The 18,757-nt window shown below is 40.2% G+C and overlaps 1 protein-coding gene across 1 annotated transcript in view; it reads left to right on the top strand.

Annotated features, from left to right (window-relative positions):
* Positions 1-18,757, top strand: part of pde11al (phosphodiesterase 11a, like) — a 41,346-nt gene that overhangs the window by 9,274 nt on the left and 13,315 nt on the right. The window contains exons 3-15 of the mRNA XM_060920551.1: positions 1,608-1,697; positions 2,051-2,191; positions 3,265-3,329; positions 5,850-5,970; positions 8,224-8,299; positions 10,938-11,005; positions 11,096-11,188; positions 11,274-11,324; positions 14,090-14,236; positions 14,413-14,520; positions 14,660-14,769; positions 14,907-14,997; positions 16,269-16,369. Coding sequence (XP_060776534.1) covers positions 1,608-1,697; positions 2,051-2,191; positions 3,265-3,329; positions 5,850-5,970; positions 8,224-8,299; positions 10,938-11,005; positions 11,096-11,188; positions 11,274-11,324; positions 14,090-14,236; positions 14,413-14,520; positions 14,660-14,769; positions 14,907-14,997; positions 16,269-16,369 — 1,262 coding nt within the window. The remainder of the gene's footprint in view (positions 1-1,607; positions 1,698-2,050; positions 2,192-3,264; positions 3,330-5,849; positions 5,971-8,223; positions 8,300-10,937; positions 11,006-11,095; positions 11,189-11,273; positions 11,325-14,089; positions 14,237-14,412; positions 14,521-14,659; positions 14,770-14,906; positions 14,998-16,268; positions 16,370-18,757) is intronic.

Below are 18,757 nucleotides of genomic sequence, written 5' to 3'. Positions count from 1 at the left end.
ATCAAAACCTGTCTGTAATGTTTTGCTACATTAATGTACATGATTGTTCAAGTCAAAGCAAATACATAGATTGTGCTAACAAATATTTAACAAAGAATTGCACTTCCCAAAAGCAGTTTATGTCCGAGTCTTGATTCAGTGGATAATTTAATCAAGATACTGATTGACTTACAGTGGGGTCCAAAAGCTTGAGTGCACTAGTGAAAATGTTTCTATTATGCATTCTTTTCTAATTTCATACAACAGTTTTCATTACAGATTGTATTATTGACACAACAGCTTGACTGAACGTAGAATCTTTGAAACATTTACATGAATTTCAGAGTTCCTTAGTATTTGGTTTGTCCTCGTTTGCTTTAATGACAGTGTGCACTCAAGCTGGCATGAACTCCACAAGTTTGTGCAAAACATTGTGATTCATTTTAGATCAAATCCATCAGTGTATTATCTGAACACATGCTTCAATAGAGGTGGCACGGTGGCGTAGTGGTTAGCACTGTCGCCTCACAGCAAGAAGGTTCTGGGTTTGAGCCCAGTGGCCGACGGGGGCCTTTCTGTATGGAGTTTGCATGTTCTCCCCGTGTCTGTGTGGGTTTCCTCCGGGTGCTCCAGTTTCCTCCGCAGTCCAAAGACATGCAGGTTAGGTTAATTGGTGGCTCTAAATTGAATGTGAGTGTGAATGGTTATTTGTCTCTATGTGTCAGCCCTGTGATGATTTGGCAGCTTGTCCAGGGTGTACCCCGCCTCTCGCCCATAGTCAGCTGGGATAGGCTCCAGCTTGCCTGAGACCCTGCACAAGATAAGTGGTTATGGATAATGGATGGATGGATGGATGGTTCAATAGAAGAGCTTAGAAAAATCTGAACTTTTGTTCAGTGTAGCTAACATGGTTAATATCACAAATTTGCTGACATTTAAATAGGAACCTAGAAATATTCAAGATATTGAACATTTATAGGCAGCACAGTGGTGTAGTGATTAGCGCTGTCGCCTCACAGCACGCAGGTTCTGGGTTTGAACCTCATGGCTGACGAGGGGCCTTTCTGTGTGGAGTTTGCATGTTCTCCCTGTGTGTGTGGGTTTCCTCTGGGTGCTCCAGTTTCCCCCACAGTCCAAAGACATGCAGGTTAGGCTAATTGGTTACTCTAAATTGTCCATTGATCAAGTTTGGAGAGGGATAGGCTCTGCCAAGTTTAAATGCCCTAGACACATCAGTGATGGACTGCTAAAATGTCATCAGTGGTGCCCTTGCTGGCTATGGGGAAAAGAAGAAGAACATTTATTTACTTTGTTTAAAATATTTCAAAATTCTAACACCTTCTGTTTATTTCCAATTTAAAAAATAATATCAGCTTTTCAATGTGGTCTCAGACTTTTGGACCCCATTGTATATAATATACAGTTGTGGGAAAGTAATTATTTACAATCACACTACATGTGATTTTTTTCCTTGCTACTCTCACCTCTGGCTTGCTCATTAAGGATCTAAATCTACATTTGTATTTCTTTATGAAAACAAGAAAAAAAATCTCAGAAGTTTTGCTTTTGCATTTGCTTTTTATTGATACCATGGTCTCCCTCTCTCTCTCTCTCTGTTCTCTGCTTAGGTGCTACAGATGTACCTACCCTTCTGTGGTATATCGATCTCCAATGCCAAGCTCTTCTCTGAATCACGCAAAGAATATGATAGAAGCCGGGTGAGTCTGAGCTACACACTGGTTTTGCTCCCAGCCTGAAGAACATTGATAAATAATGCAGACAAGTATTCCAGGTTGATCTTCGGTCTGCTTTCTACTGAACAGACTGATTTTCAGAATGTATTCAATGATATGATGTGAAGTGGTAATTCACTGAAAAGTGTGTGAGGAAAAAAATAAATAGTCTGCATTTTTTAATAAATACCTTGTCAATGTTTTGAATGGGAACACTTAACAAGCAATATGTGGTATAGATTTTTCAGCTTGAGTTAACTTTGACTCCACATGCTTTCATGCTGAATGTTTATATGCTGTGGTGCAAGGAATGAATTAAGTGCATGCTGTTTCTGCAGGCTCTTCTAGAGGTGGTGAACGATCTGTTTGAGGAGCAGACTGACCTGGAGAAGATCGTGAGGAAGATCATGCAGCGAGCACTAACCTTGCTGCAGTGTGAACGCTGCTCCGTGCTGCTCCTAGAGGACATCCACTCACCTGTAAGATGTTCATTTATATCAGTGGTTCTCAACCGGGGGGGCGCGCCCCCCTGGTGGGGCGCAGAGGTACTCCAGGGGGGTCGCGAGTAGGCTTCATGTATGGAGGAAAAACAAAATCTGGGGCTAACAGGCTATAGTAGCTAAGCAGATGCAACACATTTACCCATGTCAAAATGCAGGACATTGGACTATTACATACAAATCAATACTATTATAAAATCTATCATCAATCTATCATAAAATCTTGTGTGTAGGTTATTTTAAGCCCGTGACGCGAACATGACGCAACGTCACGTGAGTGAGTCTGCATACCGTGGCCACCGTGTGAGTGCTTGCCACACACACACTAGTCTGGTTTCTTGCCGAGTTAACTCGTGCCGACTCTCGCTAGTCTACTATCATCAATCCATCGATACAGCGCAAAACCCAAACAGTCTTTTTAAAGACTACTACCCCACACTGTATTTTTGCTTTCCCCATTTCAGCTCTACCCAAATAATTTGTTGTTTTTGTTGTTTTCTTACTGCTAGTCTACTATGGATAATGCCACTACTGCTGCTACTGCTACTACTACTACTACTACTAATAATAATAATAATAATAATAATGATAATAATAATAATAATAATAATAATAATAATAATAATCTAGCCCAGGGCTATCTATCTATCTATCTATCTATCTATCTATCTATCTATCTATCTATCTATCTATCTATCTATCTATCTATCTATCTATCGGTCGATATAAGGTGCTGTAGGTCGGGTGGCGTCACTGCGGGTGAGTGTGTTTGGGGGGGGGATGGGGGCGGGGCGAGAAGAGGGGCCCCCAACTGCAATGAACCAGCTTTGGTGGGGCCCAGGTTGCAAAAGGTTGAGAACCCCTGATTTATATTTAGAAAAAAGGCTTCTCACACATTTTCCCTCACCATCTACATTTTTCACATGAAATCTATCTTTCTATCTAGATAGAGAAGTTCCAGGATAGTACATCAGGTTTCTTGTGAAACACTTTGTCTTCTGTGTCTTGTACCGCTTTCTGCCTACTCAGATTGTTCCCTCTGTACCTTGCAGGTGGTAAAGTTCTCGAAGACATTTGAGCTCATGTCCCCATTTTGCAATATGGATCATGATATAAGGTGAGCCATCCACTTCACATGCTATATAATTGTTGCCAATTTATTAGTGGTATAGAGCTGATATATGAAAAATTTTACAATATAAACAGCAGAAAAAAAATTGACTTTTATTTGGATTTTTCCTCCATTTTCCCCAGTGTGGTCATTTGCAAATTCCCATCCATTAGCCAGCACTCCCCTATCACATGACAGTTACTAATCAGGATGAGGACTAGCACATGCTTCCACCAAGACACATGAGGTCACTACATTGTTTTGAACAGCTGCAAATGCTACATCACAGGGTGGCTGAGCACATTCAGGAAGGTGCTGTTCGTACATGAGTTGAAAGATGACAATGATTAGTCTGTCATTTTGATTTACAGGGGACAGAGTAATGCCATCCCTCCCTCTCAGACGGCACAGCTAACTTTGCTCTCTTGGCTACGATGGCTGTGGGATCATCATGATTCAAACTCACACTTATCTCCCAACAATAGGGCAATTGTTTTTCTGTTTCACTATGCAGGAGCTCTGAGTTTCTACATTTTAAATTAAATTAGATTAAATTAAATTAAATTGTAATGCTATAGGACATGGAGACATCCTATACAGTTGTGTGCTTCTACCTTTGTGGCAGTAGTTTGGGGAAGAACCACACAGGGGTGTGATGTTCAGGTGTCCAAATACTTTTGGCCATTTATATGGTGTAGTATACAGTGGTACTTGAAAGTTTGTGAACCCTTTAAAATTTTCCACATTTCTGCATAAATATGACCTAAAACAACATCAGATTTTCACACAAGTCCTAAAAGTAGATAAAGAGAACCAGTTAAACAAATGAGACAAAAATATTATACTTGGTCATTTATTTATTGAGGAAAATGATCCAATATTACATATCTGTGAGTGGCAAAAGTATGTGAATCTTTGCTTTCAGTATCTGGTGTGACCCCCTTGTGCAGCAATAACTGCAACTAAACATTTCTGGTAACTGTTGATCAGTCCTGCACACCGGCTTGGAGGAATTTTAGCCCATTTCTCCGTACAGAACAGCTTCAACTCTGGGATGCTGGTGGGTTTCCAGATGCAGCAAAACAGGCCCAAACGATGATACTACCACCACCATGTTTCACAGATGGGATAAGGTTCTTATGCTGGAATGCAGTGTTTTCCTTTCTCCAAACATAACGCTTCTCATTTAAACCAAAAAGTTCTATTTTGGTCTCATCCGTCCACAAAACGTTTTTCCATTAGCCTTCTGGCTTGTCCACGTGATCTTTAGCAAACTGCAGACAAGTAGCAGTGTTCTTTTTGGAGAGCAGTGGCTTTCTCCTTGCAACCCTGCCATGCCCACCATTGTTGTTCAGTGTTCTCCTGATGGTGTACTCATGAATATTAACATTAGCCAATGTGAGAGAGGCCTTCAGTTGCTTAGAAGTTACCCTGGTGTCTTTTGTGACCTCGCCGACTATTACACGCCTTGCTCTTGGAGTGAGCTTTGTTGGTTGACCACTCCTGTGGAGGGTAACAATGGTCTTGAATTTCCTCCATTTGTACACAATCTGTCTGACTGTGGATTGGTGGAGTCCAAACTCTTTAGAGATGGTTTTGTAACCTTTTCCCGCCTGATGAGCATCAACAACGCTTTTTCTGAGGTCCTCAGAAAGCTCCTTTGCTCGTGCCATGATGCACTTCCACAAACACGTGTTGTGAAGATCAAACTTTGATAGATCTCTGTTCTTTAAATAAAACAGGGTGCCCACTCCCACCTGATTGTCATCCCATTGATTGAAAACACCTGACTCTAATTTCACCTTCAAATTAACTGCTAATCCTAGAGGTTCACATACTTTTGCCACTCACAGATATGTAATATTGGGTCATTTTCCTCAATAAATAAATGACCAAGTATAATATTTTTGTCTCATTTGTTTAACTGGGTTCTCTTTATCTACTTTTAGGACTTGTGTGAAAATCTGATGATGTTTTAGGTCATATTTATGCAGAAATATAGAAAATTCTAAAGGGTTCACAAACTTTCAAGCACCACTGTAGAAGTAAGAAAAAATAACATATATGTGGTATCATTTTTAAGTGATTCGGTTTTACTGACCAATTTTTGCCCAGTACACACTCTTTTAAACTGGTGCAGCTGCATCATAATTATCTAGACAGTTACACAGATTTGTACTGGTGCATGCTTACAACTTATTGCACAGATTTATCTCTTACAGTTTCTTTGTATTTGCACTTGAATTGAATTTATGCTAGACAAAGTGCTATGTAACCCTGCAATTCTATGTATAAATCACTGCTATACAAACATTAACTTCTTAACTCCCAGGACCTTTCTTACATTCCTCACTCTGATGGCTACATACATTTCCTGTTAGTTTCAGTGTAGTCACTGAATGCAGAGTAATCAGTGAATAATAAACTTGAGCATGCACTAAATCTGCTGTTACTCTCTCTCTCTCTCTCTCTCTCTCTCTCTCTCTGTATGTGCATGTGTGCATCTGTGTCTTTATTTGATGTCAGCATGGAGAAAGTGTCCTGTTCTGACTGGATGATCAATAACAGCATTGCTGAGTTGGTGGCATCTACAGGCCTGCCTGTTAATATTAGTGATGTGTGTCAGGATCCTCGGTTTGATTCTGAGGTGAGTACTAGTACATCTCAAAAAATTAGAATATCTTGAAGAAGTTCATTTTTTTCATAATTTAATTCAAAATTGTAAACTTTTATATATTCTATATTCATTACATGTAAAGTGAAATATTTCAAGCATTTTTTTTGTTTTAATTTTGATGATTATGGCTTATAGCTCATGAAAATCAGAAATCCAGTATCTCAAATAATTAGAATATTTCATTTCAAGTTTGAATAAAACACTGTAAATACCGTGTATCTCTCAGTCTAGTTCAGTACATGCAACCACAATCATGGGGAAGACTGCTGACTTGACAGTTGTCCAGAAGACAAGCATCAACACCCTCCACAAGGAGGGTAAGCCACAGAAGGTCATTGCTGAAAAGGTTGGCTGGAATGACTGCAGCCTTGAGAGGATTGTAAAGAAAAGTTAATTCAAGAACTTGGGAGAGCTTCACAAGGAGTGGACTGAGGCTGATGTCAGTGCATCAAGAGCCACCACGCACAGACGTCTTCAGGAAAGGGGCTACGACTGTCGCATTCCTAATATCGAGCCACCCCTGAATCAGAGACAGTGCCAGAAGTGTCTTACCTGGGCTAAGGAGAGAAAGAACTGGACTGTTGCTCATTGGTTCAAAGTCCTCTTTTCAGATGAAAGTAAATTTTGCATTTCGTTTGGAAATCAAGGTCCTAGAGTCTGGAGGAAGAGTGGAGAGGCACAGAATCCAAGGTGTTTGAAGTCCAGTGTGAAGTTTCCACAGTTTGTGACGATTTGGGGTGCCATGTCATCTGCTGGTTTTGGTCCACTGTGTTTTATCAAGTCCAAAGTCAACACAGCCGTCTACCAGGAGATTTTAGAGAACTTCATGGTTCCATCTGCTCACAAGTTTTATGGAGATGCTGATTTCCTTTTCCAGCAGGACTTAGCATCTGCCCACAGTGCCAAAACTACTACCAAATGGTTTGCTGACCATAATATTACTGTGCTTGATTGGCCAGCCAACTCACTTGACCTGAACTCCGTAGAGAATCTATGGAGTATTGTCAAGAGGAAGATGAGAAACACCCGACCCAAAAATACAGACGAGCTGAAGGCTGCCATCAAAGCAACCTGGGCTTTAGTAACACCTCAGCAGTGCCACAGGCTGATCGCCTCCATGCCATGCCGCATTGATGCAGTAGTTTATTGTAAAGGAGCCCCAATCAAGTATTTAGTGTATAAATGAACATACTTTACAGCAGTTGGACATTTCTGTATTGTAAATCCTTTTTTGATTGATCTTAGGGAATATTCTAATAATTTGAGATACTGGATATCTGATTTTCATGAGCTATAAGTCATAATCTTCAAAATTAAAACAAACAAAAAAAAGGCTTGAAATATTTCACTTTACGTGTAATGAATATAGAATATATCAAAGTTTACCTTTTTGAATTAAATTACAAAAAATGAATAACTTTACGATATTCTAATTTTTTGTGATGCACTAGTATATGGGAAGTATATGGGAGTTGATTATGCTACTGTATAATAGCTCAGTTCTATTAGCCAAGCTATTCTGTGTCCAAATTGTCACTCATGTATAACACTGCAACACTGATATGCCTCCACATATATTGCCTTTAATTTACTATTTCAGGGGCCTTTCACACTCTCATACTCTGAATAGTTTTTTTTTTCTACAGTGGTCTGTATTTAATACCAAATCCTTCCAGCTGTACTTAAATTTACCAGAAAGTCCATTCTGTTTACTACAACCTCAAAGTGAAGTTGTACTAAAGACTAACCCAAATAACAATCAGAAATCGAAATGAATGGCATTCTGTAGGTAAATCATTTCAACTAATACACTGTAAAACATTTCAAATTGGTTTAACTTGGAAATGCAAGTTCACCTGCTGCCTTGAAAATGCAAGTTAACTCAATTTGACGATTATCTTTGTTTCAACTCAGAAAAAGTCTCAGTTAGTCAAGACAACTAAGTAATTCAATTCTAACCTTTGAAAACTTGCACAGATTAGTTCAAATTAAAAGACTTTTCAGAGCTCATTGAATTAAAGAGAAAAAGTAAGTGGACATAACTAAACAAGGCTGAAATGTTTTACAGTGTATCCATTAATAACCCACACTTTTTTGCCTCACACCAGAGGAGAAAAAGCAATAATTATTCATTTTAATTTCAATCCATAAGCACACACACACACACACACACACACACACACACACACACGTGTGTGTGTGTTTGTGTGTATTTCTTCACAGGCTGACCAGGCCTCAGGATTTCACATCAGGTCAGTGCTGTGTGTCCCCATTTGGAACAGAACCCATCAAATAATTGGTGAGTTTCCTGCATTATGATTAATCCATGCATGCACATATGGTTGTTTATTATGTCGACATACCGTCTGAGGCAGCACGGTGGTGTAGTGGTTAGCACTGTCGCCTCACAGCAAAAAGTCCTGGGTTTGAGCCCAGCAGCCAACAAGGGCCTTTCTGTGTGGAGTTTGCATGCTCTCCCCTTGTCCGCGTGGGTTTCCTCCGGGTGCTTCAGTTTCCCCCACAGTCCAAAGACATGCAGGTTAGGTTAACTGGTGGCTCTAAATTGACCGTAGGTGTGAATGTGAGTGTGAATGGTTGTTTGTCTCTATGTGTCAGCTCTGTGATGATCTGGTGACTTGTCCAGGGTGTACCCCATCTCTCGCCCATAGTCAGCTGGGATAGACTCCAGCTTGCCTGCGACCCTCTACAGGATAAGCGGCTACAGATAATGGATGGATGGATGGATGGATGGATGGATGGATGGATGGACATACCATCTGCTTGCCCTCACTGGCTATCAGGTAAACCCGTCATATTAGTCAGCTTTGTAGATATACAATAGACTTCTTGCATGTGACATCATGCATCACATGATAATTTCTCTTGGGGGGGACAACCATATAGTCACAGTGTGTGGCCATGTCTTGGCATTTTTTCACTGACAATCCACTGAGCTAAAGGTTTTTCAGTCACTCTTTGCAAGTGGTTAACCTGGAATAGAATATAGGTTGTATTCAGTCATGTGACTTTTGCTGGCGAGTTTACTTCCGGTGAATGAAGTGATAGTCAGACAAACCGATCTGGCTGCCGTTATGTAAAGAGCTAGTGAAACTGTCTCTGACTGTTTTCACAGTTTAGAGGTCAATGCACAGTCAAGAAACCTTCAGAAAGTTGCTCTTTGCGATGGGATAGATCCTTACATGTTAACAAAGAAGGATTTTTCCATTTATTTGAAAAATTATCCATCCGTTGAGTTCCCCGACATCTCAAACTACCTGGTGCTGCAGACATCGTTCTACACGGACAAACAGATGAAAACCTGGCAGAGCATGGAGGTGTACAACTTTTTATATGTGGCTGAGTTAAAGATCTGGGGATCAGGACACTACAAGATAAATCCTGTATCGTTTTTGCCCAGGTAAGTAGCATTTTTGGGCTTTTTGTACGTGTCTTTGCGATGGTTGCTAGGACACTACAAGTTTTATTATCAAGTGTAAAAAAAAAAATACAGCCATTTGATTCTCAATCCTCCCTGCTCTTCTCTTCCAGCAAATGACAAGGTTTTTTTAATTAAAACAGAGAAAATGCAGTGAGAAGGCACATTCCAACATCTACGTAGGTAACGCTAGGCCACAAATCTACATTGTCACTACAATCGCTTCGAGGAATTTTGTACAGATCATAACCACTAATAAACTCTAATTTCTGTGTATATCTATCCTTTGCTTCTTTCTGACTTAGATTATTCAAGTAATCCGGTAGTAAAGATTTTTAGCTGTAGTTTTCTTCAAACTACAGACGTCTGGCATCTTCAATATCACTTGTCTTCAGTATGTAAACAAAGTTCGCTTGTCCCCAGAGCAAGGGTAGCTACAGTTGCTAACGTTAAAGTTTTTTTTACACTTGATAATAAAATTTGTAGTGTCCTAGCAACCATCGCAAAGACACGTTACTATACTGTATCCATCAGTGGAAAACAATATTGTTACATCCATTCATTATCTATACCACTTATCCATCAGGGCCACAGGGGGCCAGTCCTAGTTGACTTTGGGTAAGAGGTGGGGTAGATCCCCCGAAAGGTTGCCAATCTACCATAGGGCTAATACAGAGACGAACAACCATTCACATTCACACCGATGGGCAATTTAGAGTAGCCAGTTGACCGAATCTGCTTTCTTTGGGAAGAAACTCCACAGAGAAAAGACCCAGCTGACTACAAGGTTCAATCCCAGAACCTTCTTGCTGTGAGGTTATAGTGCTAACCACTGTGCCACCGTGTCACCCTATGTGTTATTGCTACTATGACATTTTTAAAATACTTTAATTCAAAGTTTAACTTTTTACTGCATATGAGTGTATCAGGTACTGCAGCAGTACTTTGGTTTTTAAGTACTCTGTATCCTTACTTTATACTTTATAAGATACATCAACTATTTATTGCTGGGTCCATCTTACAGATTACAGTTAGAGCTACGCTCATCTTTTTCCATTAGCAGTTTGTGTTAATCATCATCCAGTGTCAATCACTATCAGTGTCTGATCACAGCACTGCAGTTAGCTGGATATGTTTGATTAGTGTGCTGTTTCTCAACACTGTAGTGACATTAAGGTGTTTATAAAACCCAGCAACATTGCTGTATGTGATCCATTTGTACCTGCACCACATGCTGCCTTCATGGCTGTAATGATAGTTAATTTCCTATAGTACACATGCAGCAACAGTAAAATTGTATGGGGTACGTACACCAGCATTAAATATGCGTAGATTCATGTCAGTTGCTCACTTCCAACAATCACACAGACAAAAGCTATTTGAATAAGAGCGCCACCTTGTGGACAACCTTTTGCCTGTCAAACATGAGTTAGTGAGCGAGTGAGCTATGAGCCAAGTCTATGAAATGCTTTACATCTAAAAACTCTCTCAATTTTTCAAGGTGTTGCCCAGATTCTTAATCGCTTAGACAGGAAGACGTTTAATGATGCAGATCAAAGATTATTTGAGGTGTGAGTTTTGCTGTACTATTAATTGTTTATTTCTGAAGATAATGGATAATTATATAATTATAATAATCACTCATTGTGTTTGTCACAGGCCTTTGTTATTTTCTGTGGCCTTGGCATCAACAATACAATGATGTACAACCAAGTGAAGAAAGCTTGGGCCAAACAGTCCGTGGCTCTGGATGTAAGCAGAATTTTTATACTTTGTACATGTTAGATCAGTGATGTGTTGGATATCTAGTTCATGGAGTGATCATCTATGCCCTCAGATGCTGTCTTATCATGCTACATGCTCAAAAGCTGAAGTGGATCGACTCAAGGTAACATCAAACAAATATCATCTTTTGACTGTTTTTGTATAGAATGAGTTAAATGAAATAGACAATTATAGCTGATATAGCATATTGTGAAAAAATTTTTTTGAACATAAGAAAATATCTGAACCCTAGGCCACAGATTTCTGTTGTACAAATCTGTCTGGATAGTGGAAACGCTGTTAATACCATCAGTAAAACATTCTAATACATGAGCTTTAGGTAAGATGACCAGATTTCTGAGAAGAAAACATTTTCAGTTTGGCGGTGAAAATATTAAAACAGCTCATGTCATGTCATTTCTGGTTTTCATGTATTTTGATCATGCATTGCATAAAAAGTGGGATTTTCCTCACTGAGTGCCCTGTAGACCAATTCTGCAACTGCTTTAGGTTAACATTAATTAAAGCCAACGTGAAAATCTCTGGTATGGGTACATAGTTTAGGTTTATAGACTCTTAAATTGTAGGCGAGCTCAAATAGATGTTTTAGACCCATGAAAGTAAATATATTAAATTAATTACCATATATGCCACTAGTAATGGACAGTGTATTTAAAAATATACAAAACACACAAAAGAATGTAAATAAAACAGTTTACTTCAATCCAAGCGATTTCAAGGTATGGTAACATTATTATTATTATTATTATTATTATTATTATTATGGGGCGGCACGGTGGTGTAGTGGTTAGCGCTGTCGCCTCACAGCAAGAAGGTCCTGGGTTCGAGCCCCGGGGCCGGCGAGGGCCTTTCTGTGTGGAGTTTGCATGTTCTCCCCGTGTCCGTGTGGGTTTCCTCCGGGTGCTCCGGTTTCCCCCACAGTCCAAAGACATGCAGGTTAGGTTAACTGGTGACTCTAAATTGACCGTAGGTGTGAATGTGAGTGTGAATGGTTGTCTGTGTCTATGTGTCAGCCCTGTGATGACCTGGCGACTTGTCCAGGGTGTACCCCGCCTTTCGCCCATAGTCAGCTGGGATAGGCTCCAGCTTGCCTGCGACCCTGTAGAAGGATAAAGCGGCTAGAGATAATGTGATGTGATGTGATGTGATTATTATTATTATTATTATTATTATTATTATAAGGGAGAACAGCCATTCAGTGGTCCTGGTATCAGAACTGCCATTCAGTAGTCTTGATAATCTACAGTAAAAGCAGAAGAGATCATGAGCAAAATAGACAATAGTGCATGTAAAATAGGGCACGGGCCAGAGGGCCTCACAATGCACCCCCCAGCTCCCAACGAAACAAACTTTTTTTGAAAGGTCTGGCTATGCTGAATACAAATTTGAATGTTAACACTGAAAATTTTAGGATGCACTACCTTTTTCAGCCCTACTATTAAGGGAAAACAATGCCCTCTGGTCGACGGGCTAAAACTGCTAACTACATGATATACCAACCTAGTCTGTATATTTCTCAGAAGAGTGTATTTTCTTCAGGATTTCTTTGCTTTCGGTCAGCTTCACCATGAACTTCTGGCTCTGCTAAAAAAGTTCTTCCTCAGGTCCACCAATCACAATACTGGAAAGGCTATTGCCAGAGGTGTTCTAGAGAACATCTTTGCTATCAGCCTGAGCCCATCTTAAAATGATCCACAAAACAATACGTGAGGCGTCTGCTGAAATCTGGTAGATGTTTCAGTCTGGGGGTTTTTTTCGGTCTGTTTTTTTCGACCTGTTTTTTTTTTTTGGGGGGGGGTCATGGTTAAAAACAGGGACGTTTCCGGGGACAGCTCCAGCTGGGGACAGGGCACCAAAAACAGGGACTGCCCCTAGAAAACAGGGACATCTGGTCACCCAAGCTTTAGGACTACACCATGCTTAAAAAGTGAGTGCAGGAGTTTATAAAGTCGGCCAGATAGTGATTTAAATACAGAGTCCAAACTGATTATAGAAATTCTTGGGGATATTGGAATGTTATTACTGCACATTTAACTCATTTGACATTGAGAGGACTTTGATCTTTCTCTAATTTACAACTTACAAGGCCTAAATGAATATATGGGCCTGTGTGTGTACACATTTCAAAACATATGAAGACAGTTCTTATTCATTTCTGTTATCGTTGTTTTTATCCCATTTTCTGTAGCCATCCAGTAGGTGGCATTTAGGCTGTTGCTGTTTCTCTTTTATTTGAGAGAGAGTGATGTGACTTTTTGTAATGAAGCTCGATATATCTTGCTGAAGCTACTATCAATTTGTCAAAAACAAACAAACAAAACCCTAATGCTGTAGTTTTCTGACTGATGAATTGGTCATGCTGCTATTTCGTGTATAAATTACACTGCCATGTTTGATGGTGATGTATAGAATGATGATTTAGATATATTTTGGCTCTGGTAACCTACCAGCTTCAGCACCGCACTTAACCAGTAGTTCCATTATAGAAATGTGTAAACTGCAAGTATTTAAAATGGTTCTGTCAAGGAAAAAATAATTAAAGTGTCCATGACTGATAGGAGAAACTTATTCTGGTTGGTTCTTTAAACATAAAATCTGTCCTCAATCATTAACTTAATATGCAAAGCTACAAGACTGGCTGAGGGTGGTTACTAAATCATTGTTCTATTTGTGTGATGTTAATTCAGATGTATTACTGTGATATTGTCCATCAGCCTTGGTGATTTAAAAATTATATAAACGTGTAGATCATTTAAAATATACTGTCTATCTGGTCCTGACAGGTCCAGCACTGCTGTTGTGTTTAATTATTTGATATCTATTATTATTGGTCAATTTGCCCAAAGCCCTTTCTGTCCACTCTCCTAGGCTGCTAAGATCCCCCTGAGCAGTGAGCTGGGAATCGATGAGTTTTACTTCAATGACTTTTCTCTGGACAATGATGCCATGATCACTGCCTCCCTGCGCATGTTTCTGGAGCTTAGTGTTGTACAAAAATTTAAGATTGATTATGAGGTGAGGAGAGGAGGCATGGAAGTCATATTCCCAATTGTAATAGTCATATTACATTACTAATGCATCTCCAGACAAGTAGAGGCTGAGCTGCTCAAGCTTTATTCCACTTGATTGAATGCTCAGTAGTAGGGAATATTAGCAAGACTTAGTCACACTTTCCTCCTCCTGCTGCTCAGGTATTGTGCCGCTGGCTGCTCACTGTAAGGAAGAACTACCGCACTGTGGCCTACCACAACTGGAGACACGCTTTCAATGTCTCCCAGTGTATGTTCGTCATGATAACTGTGAGTCTAGCTGATTAGAAGAGTTTTTTTTTTAAAGCCAATGATAATAAACTAATAAATTGAGCCGTGATTTAAAAAACTTGAATAAAGGTAATAAACGTGCATGTTTTTCCCTAAACTTATTTCTGTCCTGTGGCAGACTGCAGGGTTCCAGGATGTTCTAACAGACACAGAGACTCTGGCACTGATGGTTGGATGTCTATGCCATGACCTGGATCATCGTGGTACCAACAATGCATTTCAAGCCAAGTGAGCCAAAAACTCCAGTGATCTTTTGCACATAACAGCGTATATAACCAGCCAGCATCTTTAAAAAGGCAGCATAGTTTCATTATTTTTTTAGCTACCTGTAGTTGCTTATCAGTGATTTGTATCGCCCTCTGCAGGTCAGGATCAGCACTGGCATTGTTGTATGGAACATCAGCTACTCTTGAACATCATCACTTCAACCATGCTGTTATGATCCTACAGAGTGAGGTGACCATTTGGTTTCCAGTGCTTTTGAAAGCTCAATACTGTCCTGTACATCATATACCACATGATAAACAATTCACTGTCTCTTTCATAAGCTCATAAGCTTTTGCTTTTGGTATGTTTTAGCAATACAGGGAAATTTAAAGACCTGCCAGTGTTGATTAATTGGGTGCCTTAGTTCCCAGCTGTTTAATCATTACCAACCTCAATATTGATTTCCTGTTGCTGTATAATAAGCTCCTTTAGCTAATTAACTCAGGTAAGAAGAGATTGTCTGGCTCTGTGCCATTGAAATAGAAAGAGGAAGAATGTTTCATGAAGGCAGGACTTGTTTAAAAAGCATGGAAGACTGTGTCTATTTGAATCACAAAGTCTTTTGCCTGTTTGTAGAACAAGAACCAGCTAGGACTTACAGTATATGCACACATTGCATCAGGATTTGGTCATCCTTAGAGACGTGATTGCCTCTTTTGAAGTTCAGAGGGAAGGAATGTTCAAGGTCTACATATGCTGCTTTGTGCATATGCTGCTTTCTCTCAGTCTTTGATTAGGAATGAAGTCGTCTTTTAGCATTACTGCCTTACAGCAACACTTGCATCTTGTAGTAGTAGTAGTGATGATTGCTTAGATTTAAATTTCTGAATTTAGTCTGGCGATTTGCAAGCATAGACAATATCATCTGGATGCTAAAACAAGGACAGTCTCAGCAGCTTAGTTACTATATTGCTTAGACTGTATGAATCTAAAGCTTCCATCTCTAAATGTTTCCTAATCTAACAGTTTGCAAAAACATACCATCTTCTACTTGTATGGCATTTCCTCATAACAGTTCAGTCATGGTGCTGTATAAGCACACAGCTGTCACATGCACATGATCACAAATCTGTTTGTCCATGACAAACTATCTGAGATTCATTATTCTTTGAGCTTAGCTTAGAACTTAGACATAATCAAACTAATCTAATCCCTTGCTTTAGTGCTGTAATCCCAAGCCATGAAGGTGGGCTTAAAATTTTAATTTATTTTCAGTGTGTAATCTTGCATGTTGTCTGTGTTACTACTGTTCAGCTCATTTGTGAAATAAGAAGAGCAAAATCCAAAAGTGTTATTCTTTTCCCCAGAAGTTCTTTTTAGCCACACACTCATTAATGTATGATCATAACTAACTAACTAACTAACTAACTAACTAACTAACTAACTAACTAACTAACTAACATGGATCATAATATTAGCCAAAACACTAATAGCAAAATCAATCATGTTATTTCCAACAGGGGCACAACATTTTTGCAAATCTCAGCTCTATAGAGTACAGCAACATGATGCAGCTCTTAAAGCAGGCCATCCTGTCTACAGATCTCACCTTGTATTTCCAGTAAGTTTTACAGATCAAGCACTAAGCATTTGTCCATAGCATTATGTTAATATTCTGTGGCAAACGAGCACAAATGCACTTAAAATGCACCACTGTATCTTTAAACACATAATATACAGTGCTCAGCGTAAATGAGTGCACCCCCTTTGAAAAGTAACATTTTAAACAATATCTCAATGAACACAAACAATTTCCAAAATGTTGACAAGCCAAAGTTTAATATAACATCTGTTTAACTTATAACGTGAAAGTCAGGTTAATAATATAACTTGGATTACACATTTTTTCAGTTTTACTCAAATTAGGGTGGTGCAAAAATGAGTACACCCCACAACAAAAACTACTACATCTAGTACTTTGTATGGCCTCCATGATTTTTAATGACAGCACCAAGTCTTCTAGGCATGGAATGAACAAGTTGGCGACATTTTGCAACATCAATCTTTTTCCATTCTTCAACAATGACCTCTTTTAGTGACTGGATGCTGGATGGAGAGTGATGCTCAACTTGTCTCTTCAGAATTCCCCATAGGTGTTCGATTGGGTTCAGATCAGGAGACATACTTGGCCACTGAATCACTTTCACCCTGTTCTTCTTCAGAAATCCAACAGTGCCCTTAGATCTGTGTTTAGTCATGTTGGAAAAGTGCATGACGACCAAGGGCATGGAGTGATGATAGCATCTTCTCTTTCAGTATAGAACAATACATCTGTGAGTTCATGATGCCATCAGTGAAATGCAGCTCCCCGACACCAGCAGCACTCATGCAGCCCCACATAAGGACACTGCCACCACCATGTTTCACTGTAGGCACCATGCATTTTTCTTTGTATTCCTCACCTTTGCGACACCATGCAGTTTTGAAGCCATCAGTTCCAAAAACATTTATCTTGGTCTCATCACTCCAGAATATAGAGGCCCAGTAGTCTTCATCTTTGTCAGCATGGGCCCTGGCAAACTCTAGGCGGGCTTTTTTGTGCCTGGGCTTTAGGAGAGTGTTGGTAACTTGCCAGCGCCCCCATAACGATCCCACAATTCCTTGCGCGCTCCACCCGGATGTGACGTAAAGTGGAACTGCTTTAACTGTATCGAGAGCACCTCGATTCGTTCTCTCATGTTCTGACTACTAGGGTGGTCGGACGGACTGTAGGCACTCTCCCTGCAGTGTTGAGACTAACCGCTGTTGTCTGAGAACAGCCTGTTCAAATTAGTTTCGGCCGAACTTTTGAACGACCCGCTAAGTTTCAGTGATATAGTGGTTTTGATTCTAAACCTTTGCAAAGTTTAACTACAGTTAAGTAGTTTTCCACGCTAAGAGGCATTTGCGGACAGCTTCGCTCCTCTTAGCCTTTTTCTCGTCGACGCATCACCGGAGGTTTCTCCCGAAGCACCGTGGGCCAGCTAGGCCTCCATCTCCCTGCTTCGTCTAGCCGTGGTTGGACGCAACTCGCCGCTAACCTCCTCTCCTCGGACCGCGACCCTCAGCGCGGACATCGGAGAACGAACTTCCATCGCATTAAGTAGGCACTTGGGCAAATTTTAATAATTTGTAGCTTATTCAGATGGTTGTTAGGGTCATGTTTAAGCTTTGAGCTGTTTAGCATACCCGCTCAGACACGGAAGGTGTTTGGGTTTTTTTTCTTTTTATTGTTTGTTTTGGTTCTGTTTTTTTTTTTTTTGAACTTGTTAGACAGGGTATCTTGCATGATGTCTTTCCTTAACTCCATTGCTAGCTTCCCTATCTGATTAGCAGCGCAGCGACAAGTTTGTTATTTTAAGCTCCGAGGCTGGACCACTACAAGGCCTAGTCCTCTCCATCCAACACCTATTACACTCTCTCTCTCTCTCTCTCTCTCTCTCTCTCTCTCGCGTTGAGTTCTTTGCCTAGATAGTCTGTTGGAAATTGTTGTTAAGTACAGTGTTTGGATCCAGCTGTAATGTGGCCAGATTCTCATTAGCAACTCATTGCTAGCTACCTCAGAGTGATATGCTAGCTGGTAGGCTTGTGTTCTCGACTAGGCCTGCAGGCGCCATATTCCCCGATGCCATTTTGGTACCTCCCTCCCTGAGTTACCTGTGATACGTCACCTGGTTTACGACATCTAGGCATTGACCGCCATTTTGTTTAAGCATTGCTAGAGTGGCTAGTCGTTAGCATCTGCCCACAGATACACACACACACACACACACACACACACACCCCTACACACACGCACGCATCGGCTTTCCCTAGTCACACACACGCACACACAAGGGACTCTCTTTCCCTATCTCTCTCTTTCTCTCTCTCTCTTCCTCTCTCCGGCCCCAAATCTATGGTCCAGGTGTAATTGTTCCATTGTTTTGTCTTGTTATTACCTTTGCCCGACAGTGAATGTATTTTGTGA

This window comes from Neoarius graeffei, chromosome 5 (genome assembly GCF_027579695.1).
Source record: "Neoarius graeffei isolate fNeoGra1 chromosome 5, fNeoGra1.pri, whole genome shotgun sequence".
Taxonomy (NCBI): Eukaryota; Metazoa; Chordata; class Actinopteri; order Siluriformes; family Ariidae; genus Neoarius; species Neoarius graeffei.
Note: the sequence above shows the minus strand (reverse complement) of the source record. Positions and strands in the feature narration are given on the sequence as shown.